This window comes from Biomphalaria glabrata, chromosome 10 (assembly GCF_947242115.1).
Source record: "Biomphalaria glabrata chromosome 10, xgBioGlab47.1, whole genome shotgun sequence".
Lineage (NCBI taxonomy): Eukaryota > Metazoa > Mollusca > Gastropoda > Planorbidae > Biomphalaria > Biomphalaria glabrata.
In genome coordinates, this window is record NC_074720.1 from 12,276,673 (window position 1) to 12,286,841 (window position 10,169).

Genomic DNA, 10,169 nt, shown 5'->3' on the forward strand with positions numbered 1-10,169 from the left:
AAATAGGGTCTTGGCTTCAAAAAAAGGTTTGAGAACCACTATTAGACTACATCTATTACCTTTCGTTGGCCTCATAGACCACATATAAATTGTTGGCATACATGTCTATACTTATCTGGCAAAGTGTACCGGCACAAACATTTGCCAGGCTGCAATTTAATTAATTATAATTATAAAAAATAAAAATTATTACAATTATTCAAATATATCAGTATTTAAAAAAAGGAGAATGGATATTGATAATGTTTTATTATTTTGATCTAAGTATTTTATAAAAGGTTTTTATGGTGATCGTTGCACATTGAGTTATTTTTAGTTGCCCAAGAGAAAAGAAAATATCCTGGCACTCTTTTCATCGTCGCCATCTTTGTGGTAATAACGCTTTATTCTGTATCTTGAAAGTGTTTTGTTTTCTAAGAATTTATTTAGTAGTTAACTTCTATTTCAATATATTTTGATTGGTGAAATTGAATACAGCTTCTTCATTTGGATCTATTTGGTGTGAATAGATTGTACGTTAATCTAGATTATTGAATAGAATTGTCTGTCAAGTGAATAGCACGCTTATTTTTAAGTTATTTAAAAAAAAAAAAAAAAAAGAGGCTAGATCAGTAGATAGATCAGAGTCTAGAGAACCGGTATCAAATGAACTTCCTTGTTTGGGACTTTTCGCCTCTTTTCTAAATAGATCTAGTCATTCTAGATTAGATCTAGATCTAAGTTCTTCATTGTTAATAAATGCTTTTTTTTTTTTATCTTCTAGATCTAGACTAGAATACTCTAGAGTCTAGTCTAGATAGTTCTAGCAGGCTAATTCAAATTCAGGTCACTTTCTTAGTCTTAGACTAGACTTAGACTGACTTAGAGTTAGAGTCAAGTTTCTCACTTTCCAATGTAACATTACTAACATGTTACTTGTTAGATTTGATTTAGATCTAGATGTCTAGATTAGAATTGATTAGATCTTCTTACTATTCTTAATTCTTAGATTAATCATTAAGTCAACTAGATCTAGATCTAAGTGAAATAAAAAAAAATTGTTAGTACTTCATTAAAATATTTTATTAGAACTTTTCAATGATATAAATTATGACTTCTGGAATAAGATCTAGAATTAATATAGATTCAGATACTAGAATCTAGACCTAGATTTCTATGGATCTATGAATCTATGTCATGTTTAACAGTTACTTAGAAGGTTATGACTTTTTTTATGTGGCGTTTTGACCTAACAATGATTGAACTATCAGCTATATTAGATACTTCGATTTTCCGGTCGCGCGAGATTTTTTTTGGTTACCGGAACCGGTAGTATTCGTGCGGCAGTATTTAAGCCGAAAGCAGTGGTGATTTCGTTCCAGTCTGGTTCTGTCTTCAAAATCAGACACAAAAGGATAATCGGAGCCCTTTGTTTGTTCAAGGATCGGATATCAGTTAATTCTTTGGATTTATATCAGTGCTTTTCTATCGTCTTCATGGAGTTCCAGCGTGTTGAGCATAGGGGTAAGTTGACCATCCATAGTTTTTTTATTATTCTGAAAAGCATAGTTATTTAAGTAAATCCGTGTACCTTAATATCTAATCTAACTATTATTGTTCATATTATCGCAATAAGTGTTCCACTTTTTTAGTAAAAAGTGACCCAGTGCATCAAGTATCTTGGCTAGAAAACGAAACTAGCCGCCATTACTAACCGGAAATGATAGATTCAATGGTTATCAATGGCTGCATAGCTTTTTTGTTAGATCGATTTTTTTTAAATCCATCATCTAGAACAGTTTTATTTAATCATCCGTGATTTTGAATGTTATTTTTTAAACTTTTAGAATGATTTTAACCTAGTTCAATTGATATTTTTTGTTTTTAGTTAAATTTAAGTGATAATTCTTGCAATAGCTGGTAATATAATTGCGATAATTATAAAACAATTTTTATACACAATTTTAAGTGATAGTTACCATAATAATCACTACTAATTATGTTATAAACAAGTTATAAACAAAATAAAACACAAATCAATTGAAATATCATTTTATTTCAATGAAAATACATTTTCAGATATTAATCTATAGATCTACTTAAATCTACTATATTCTCTATATGATTTAGGATAATTGTAGAAATTTATTTTAAAGTAAAGGCTTGGCTGGACTTGGACTTATGAAGTTGAGCCTTCTATTTTACATTAAATGTCTTATATCCTTTTATAAATAAAATCTTTGAACTGCATTTTATTAAAATTTTACATATGTGTAATTTTGTTTGAAACATTTTTTTTTTCACAATTAAATAAAACTAACTTTTTTTGTTACATTTTCCCCAGATAATGTGGGCGTGGCAGGCCTTGATGTCGATGTTGTTGACAATAAGTTTCGAAGGCATATGACTGATGTGAAGAACTTTTGCAGGAAGATTACCCGCAGCTGGCACCTAGTTGTACCCTACTTGGATAAAAAAAATTTCTATCGATGCTGCTGGCAAAAAGACACCTATCCAAGTCCCACGACAGAATTGAACGACCTAGTATGGTGAAGAAGTTGCGACCTGAAGGTGATGTTGAGGCTACTGAAAGGCCAGGTAACACAGAACAACACTGTGCTTGTTGTTGCAGAAAAGCGGTTAGTCTTTTAAGGTAATAACTTTTACATTTTCTTTCGTAAATTCATCTTTATAGTTTCAAAACAATTCCTTTTTAGGTGTCTCAACCCTTTTGACATTTATTATATTTATTACACAGGGCTTTTTGGCAAGATGTTGACTGGACCGTGGATGACACTGATCTACAAAATGAAAGATGAAACATTTTAAAGATACCATTTATGCAGCTATTATATTTATTCTCTTGTTTTCTAGATCTCTCATGTGAAGGTCTGCATTGACAAACTAAAGCCACTAAAGGCCATTGTGGATTCTCCAGAGAATCTCCTTTCAATACTAACTGATTGCTTTGGCCAGACTCTGGATACTGAAGATCTCGTTCTGAAAACCCTGAGAAATGTGACTTGATGAAGTATTTATCGAGATCACTAAAAAACTTGCTGAAGGTTTTTGTAAGGTGCTACAGAGACAGTACTTCAATTGATAATTTCCAACAACAAACAAATCCATTATGTGCTTAGCCATCAAATAGTTAGATATATTTTATTTTAAGGGAACATGTTGCATATCTGGGATGTTATTTATTTAATGTGAAAAATATAATTTCACAATACAGCTGATAATTGTGCTATGAACCATTTATATTAAGTCTTGATAATTTTACCTTTTCAGCAAGCCTACATTGGTATGCATTAAAAGTATTTATTCTATTTCAGCAAAACAGATAGGGTACACCCAAACAATGTTCATCTTCAAACAATCATGCATGATCCTCGCAAGCTTTGGATACTGACGTACATTTGCAAACGCACTCAGACTGATGACATCAAGAAATCTATATTTGTTATTTACATTATATGTAAATTTAAATACTCTTTTTTTTTTTTAAATTTTTTTTAATTTTGTAAATCTTGTATAATTATCTCAAAAGTCTAGATTAAAATGTTACAGCTCTCAAAGTATGAAATTGAAATTTTTGTTTTTATTTTTGTGTTGTTTTTCCAACATGTTATTCATCCAAAGTTTATTATAAGTATCAGCAAAAAGTTGTTCATTTCAGTTAAAAGCCTAAAAAGTAATTTACGGCTAAAAAAGTTGCAACATTTTAAGTGTCAACATAATGAAAACTTCTGTCTCAGATTATAATAAAATAAACACATAATCATGCATGCATTCCTGTAGAAAACTTCATTTAAATTTCTCAATTAATTAAAAATTTATAACCAACATAAATTTTGGTTGTTATAACCATAAGTGTCAACATAATATTTTGTCGAAAAAAACTCAAACTTGTCATTCCACATTTATCAAAAATCAAATTTTCAAAAAAATTCTTATCTCAGTGTTAAAATAGAATAAACAAATAACACATAATCATGCATTTCTGTTCAAAATTTCATTTAAATATCTCAATTGGTTAAAGAGTTATGACCAACATAAATTTTGGTCGTTTTTTTAATTTTCGTTCCACGTTAACAAAGAAAATTTTTTTTTCTTAAACATCTTACTCAGCGTTATAACAGAATAAAAAAATAACACATATTCATGCATTTGTGTTCAAAATTTCATTTGCATAACTCTATTGGTTAAAAAGTTATAACCATTTAAGTGTCAACATTTTTTTTTTTTGTCGTTTTCGAAATGTCGACCCACATTTAAGAAATTAAAAAAAAAAGTTTCAACTTCTATCTCAGAATTATAAAGAAGAAATAGATAACACATAAACATGCATTTCTGTTGAAAATTTCATTCAATTATCTCTATTGGTTTAAAAGTTATGACCATTTATGTGTGAATATCTATTCTGTTTCTGTCGTTTTTCAACACCTACCCCTACATCAAGGGCTTAACACAAAAAAGTGTTAATAGATATCCCAGATTTAAAATTGTCATAATTATCAGAACATAATTGCGCATTTCTTTAGAAAATTTTATTACATTATCTTTAAGCGTTAAAAAGTTATAGCAATTTAAATGTATATAGTATAAGCTCCTCCTTTCGGTCACAATTTTTTGGGTATTTTAATAGGCTAATTTTCCGACACTAAAATGGTCATAACTTATGTTCTAATTAACCTAGAAGCATAAATGAGGTATCAATGAACTCCATTCAAAAAGATCTATCTAACTATACTAGTTTCATTTAGATTCATTAAAGTTGAAATTTTTATCAAAGTACCTAAGCTATATGAATTCCTACTGTCTCAAAACTGCAGCTTAAAGACTATTAGTCTATTTCTTTATCAAAAGTTGTAAATTCCATAGCGTTCAATTCTTATAAATTGTTTTTCAACTTTGCGATATGATGGCGCATAACTATAAGATAGCACGATAAAACTTGGTAGAATTATAGCCAGGCATGATATCTAGCTTGAAAAAGATTAATGCTTGATGAAAATATGTTCATGGCCACTGCCCCCCCCCCCTTTTTTTTTCCCACGGAAGTGTCTATCAATATCTAGATTCTAGATCTAAAAATCTAATCTAGAATTTTACTAGCTTGGTCTCTAGTCTCTCGTATTAATTACTTTTAATAAGTAATATAGACTAGATCTATTGACTAAATTTAAGTCAATGTTTTTTAAATTTATTATTTTATTAAATACCTAATTTTTTGTTTTTTACCAATACAGAGGCCAGGAAAATCTTCAGACATAAAAATTTTTTCCTGTTAGGTATCAAGTTTTATCGCGATTTCTTCTGTTAATTAAGTTGAAAATACAGTTAACATTGGGCTTTATGCCTATGGCCATACGTTTTTTTTTAGATAGTCTTTATAAATGCACTAACAACAAAATTTGTTTTTTAAACATTTATTTTCACCTCCCTAGATCTACATGAATTAATATAGATTCTTTTCTAGGTCTAGAATAGTCCAGACTTTAGAGCAGTGGTTCTCAACCTGTGGGTCGTGACGATTTGTCAGGGGTCGCCTAAGACCATCGAAAATATGGATTGTATTTAGTGTATTCTTCTATTGCTGTGTATGTTATGGGGGGGGGGTCGCGGCAGAGTGGGGGATAGTAAAAAAGGGTCGTCGAGCTTAAAAGGTTGAGAACCGCTGCTCTAGAGCTATTAGATCTAATACTAGAAACTAGATCATATACGATTAAACTCTACTCGAGTCTAGGGTCTGGATCATGCTCTCTCTATAGTGTCTTAGTTGTTTTCATTTATGCATTATTGAACTCTGCAAAAAGTTGTCTCATATTCTTTTAAAACTTTCAAGCTGAGACTATTTTAAGATCTAGATATATATCTAGACTATTCAAGATGAACATGATTAGTGTAGGGTTATAAAACATACTCTTGAAGCCTTCCATAATAGTACTTGTAAATTGGATTTTGTCTAACCTTAAGCCTTTTCTGGTCCCTTTTTTCTAAAGTCAAAATGTCAAGATACAGCAGAGCACCCAATGACTGCAAAGTTTACATTGGAGATTTGCCAAAGGATGCATCAGAAAAAGAAATTGAAAGAGCATTTAGCTACTTTGGACGTCTAAGGAATGTTTGGGTTGCTAGAAATCCACCAGGTTTTGCTTTTGTTGAATTTGAGGACTACAGAGATGCTGAAGATTCTGTGAAAGAAATGGATGGGACGTAAGTTACAATTTTAATTTAAAAAAAATTACCTATGGTTAATTAAGCCCTAATTATAATTTTTGATCTAGATGAAATTTTGTTAAATAATTGAAGATTATATAACTTTGATGTGAAACTTGTTTCTGTATATCACACATCTTTTCACCTAACTTGTTGAGAGCAGTGTCCCCAACCTTTTTTTTTTTTTTCAGACACTGAAATAATAAATCTTACTATAAAAAAAAAGAAAGCATAAGTCAGGAAAGCGTAAACATATTCTGACAACTAAGATGGTGTTTCATTTGCAATGGCACAACACTTTTTAGTGATTTTTTTTTGAATAAGCAAAATTATTACTTTTTTTTTTAAACTTTTCTAGGAACATTTGTGGCAGCAGATGTAGGGTTGAATTGTCATCAGGAAAAGTGCGTCCTAAGCCATGGCTAAGGGGAGGCAGAGGACCACCTAGAAGCAGGCGAGCATTCAATCCAGATGATAGATGTTATGAGTGTGGTGAAAGGGGACATTATGCATATGATTGTTCTCGCAATAGGCGAGGTGGTGGTGGCTCATCCAGGCGCAAGTCAAGGTATTTATTAAAGACTATAGTAGCTTTAGAAATGTATAAGTATATTTGATTACTTAAAAGTTTAATATTTTTTATCATCAGTTTTTATACATTCATTAAGTTAAGCTTTTTTTTTTTTTTTAATTCAATCTATTAAATTGTTTTTCCAGTATCATATGTATGTATAAGTGTATGTATATTATTTTTTTTACTTACAAATAATTGAGTTCAGTAGTTAGTTGTAATTGTTTAATTTTGTCCATTAGGCGGTTTCATTTAAGACAAGCAGGCTCATTTAGTTTTTTTTCTCCCCACTTTTACTGATTTTGTGTACCTGCTTTGCAGAATAAAACTAAGATCAGCATTTCATCCCGATTAGAGCAACCGCCACTAAGAAATAACCCAGTCATCAATCTTCATCTACTACTACTACTACTTGAACACTCACCAACAACCATGTTAAGAATTGCAACCAAAATGTTATGGCATCCACCGCCAAAGGTTTGATCAGCTCACTCACCCCTGCAGGCAGCATTTGTCAGCCTTCATTGCGGCGGTGAAGATCTAAGATCAGGCGCTTTCCACACTTTATATTAAGAGTTGATTCAGCCCCCGTCACGCTAAGATCGATTGATCGACCTCCTTCTACTAAGATAATATTCTACCCTTGTGAATGATTCATCACATTGATAATGGGTCAGCTCAGCATCTTTGAGTAGGTGACATATGAGCACGGTAAAATTTTAAAAAAAGGTTGGAAAGGCAGATCCTTTAAAATCAATTTTAAAACAATTTCCCTTTATTTTTGTCAAAGTTAAAAAAAAAACACTAAAATTTTTATAAATTATTAAATAACAACATATTTAAAATATAAATATAAAACATAAGTACATGTGTTAAGATTGCTGTTAGAGTATATTTATATATATTAGTAACTTTTACTTTTGCTTTGAAACAAACTGCCTAAATTACATGTATACATACTTTGCATTATCCTAAGCAGAAAATAAAATTAAATATGAACCCTCCATGGGGGGAAAAATCCACTTGTCTGCCCAATACAAAAATGCTAGTATTGTCAATAACAATGACTTCCTTTTTCAGATCCTGAGTCTTTAATGTCTTGTATTTTTTATATAAAGCAAATACTTTTTTCATATTTTAAAAGCTTTCAGCCTGGTTGATGTCACCATTTAAAAAAAAAACATCTTTAAGAATGCTGTCACTATATAGCCCAAAAACAATAAAATACTTTAAAAATCTTGGGAGATAAATATGTTTGAAGTAATCATTGTTTGATCAAATTTTCCCCCTCATCACTTAAGGATTTGTGATTCCGAAATTCTTCTGTTTATACTTTATAACTATATTTGCAGATCTGCATCAAGAAGTTATTCTCGCAGTAGAAGTCGTGGTCGTAAGGATAGCAGATCAAAGAGCAGGTCATTTTTTTATTATTTGCTGGTGCTTAGGTTACATTACATTTTGTAAGACTACTTTTCCTATTTTTCTATTATTGTGGCTTACCAATAGTACACAATTTGTTTGAAACTATCAAGTTAACTAATAGTTCTATCTGTGCAGTAATTTTTGTCATTGACTATTCAATTTGGTTTAGTTTGATAAAGTTTCTAATTGTCTGAATTAGCATTGGTTGACTAACACTAAAATTTGGTTATTAATGAATATAAAAACAAACAAAATTTTATTTTATTGTGTTACTCTGCAGGTCACCACAAGCCAGATCCCGTTCTCCATCCTCTCGTTCACCATCTCACCATTCCAAATGAGACAGATGGTTCATGTTTTGTTTTCATCATTGAACATTTTTTTAAACCTGAGCACATTTTTGTATGAATAAATGTAGACATTTGGAGTGAAAGTGTTCTGTTTTTAATCTATAATTTTATTCAGTGTTTAGCACAGAACCAAATATTTACCTAAATTATTCTCTAAATCTTTAAGTTCAAGTGTTGAATCATGCAAATTATTTCCCAAGTTAAGTCTGTTGAAAAGTTGGTGTAATCTGATCATGTGTTATCTCATTATGTAAATATCATAATCTTTTTGTGGTGTTTTTTTAAATGTTGTAGCGTTTTTCTTTTTTAAAACCAGTATGATGTCCATTTTCTTTGTAGCACTGTGAACTTGATGTTTTACATTGGATTTAATAAAAATGAAGCTATAATTTACTAAGTCTTGATTTAAATTTAAACATTTATTAGATATTTGTTTTTCTTAACTTGAAAATACATTTTTTAAACACTTTTGCAAAATATATCAGCTAAAATGTGTAGCCACTTGGAGTACCACTCTCTTTAACCTTTTAAGCTTAAAATAATCTAGTATTAAGATACTCTCCAACTAATGCAGTATATGTACCAAGTCCACACAACTTGTCTGCCCAATACAAAAATGCAACACAGTGAGAGCTCTGGTTATAGTAATATAATTTTTCAAAATATTAATTAAAATTTGGGAATTTAAGCCTGTCGGCTAGACAAGTGTCAAGTAGTTTTTTTTTCTTTCTAGTCACCAACCATCTTAATTCATCAGTCGGTGTTCAAACTTTGCGAATTCATGAGGAAACCACCTTTGATTACCATTTTACTAAGCCTAACTCCTATGACCCTGTATCAACTAGATCTGGCAGTCAAGTTTTATCTTCTTAACTATTGTCTATATTCTTTGAATTGAAGTATTTGTTGCTTGCGTAGGAGCATGCTTTTAAGAGAATATTGAATTTAGCACAGCAGTGCCCTGTTAGCTTTGTCATCGAAGACCATGATAACAACAACAAATAATTGAATTTTATTGAACTTTTTAATTGCCAGTAGTTCAAAAGTTGTATTATAAAATCAAAATTTGTGCATTAAATACATTTGGTGATGGAGGCAACCAGGATGGCTGCCTGGTCGTGTGGTTTGCATGCTGGACTGTCGTTCAGATTTATTGATGGTCCCGGGTTCAAACCCTGCCCGCTCCCATCCCCCGTCGTCCTGCGGGAGGTTTGGATTAGGAAGTAATTATCTTCAACTCTGAAGGAACATCTGAAACATTTTACATTCAACTAATGACCAGTATTCATTGGATAGTGCTTCTATCTTCAAACTACTCTCCTCTTTGGTCCATTTTCATAAGTATTTCTTTCAATTATTTTCTCACTGGTATGGCTGATCATTTTGTTTGTTTTTGTTGGCACTTTTAAAAATTAAGTTTTTGATGAAAAGTTAAGGAAAGCTTAGATCCATTGGTTAGATATATCTTCTCAGATTTTATTACAGGATTTTTATGCATGACTATGCTTTGAATTTATACTAAGTGCAAATAGTATTAAGTTAATTTAACATTACTTTTTCTGGTATAGATAAAAAATTTACTTAAATTGTTGTTGCATTAGCATAAATTAATACAATACACA

General features: G+C 30.8%; 1 protein-coding gene across 3 annotated transcripts; it reads left to right on the forward strand.

The window, feature by feature from the left end:
- The first annotated feature begins 238 nt into the window (after positions 1-238).
- On the forward strand, positions 239-8,940 carry LOC106073346 (serine/arginine-rich splicing factor 7-like). 3 transcript variants are annotated; one of them, XM_056043901.1, is made up of 5 exons: positions 239-372; positions 5,985-6,198; positions 6,560-6,769; positions 8,125-8,190; positions 8,478-8,940. In XM_056043901.1, the coding sequence occupies exons 2-5, from the start codon at positions 5,990-5,992 to the stop codon at positions 8,536-8,538; spliced, it is 546 nt and encodes a 181-aa protein (XP_055899876.1). In that variant the 5' UTR covers positions 239-372; positions 5,985-5,989; the 3' UTR covers positions 8,539-8,940. The 3 variants fall into 3 exon arrangements, with proteins under 3 accessions (XP_055899876.1, XP_055899875.1, XP_055899877.1); XM_056043900.1 differs by having other exon boundaries at positions 372-512; XM_056043902.1 differs by lacking the exons at positions 239-372; positions 8,125-8,190; positions 8,478-8,940 and adding an exon at positions 7,094-7,421.
- Positions 8,941-10,169: the final 1,229 nt, after the last annotated feature.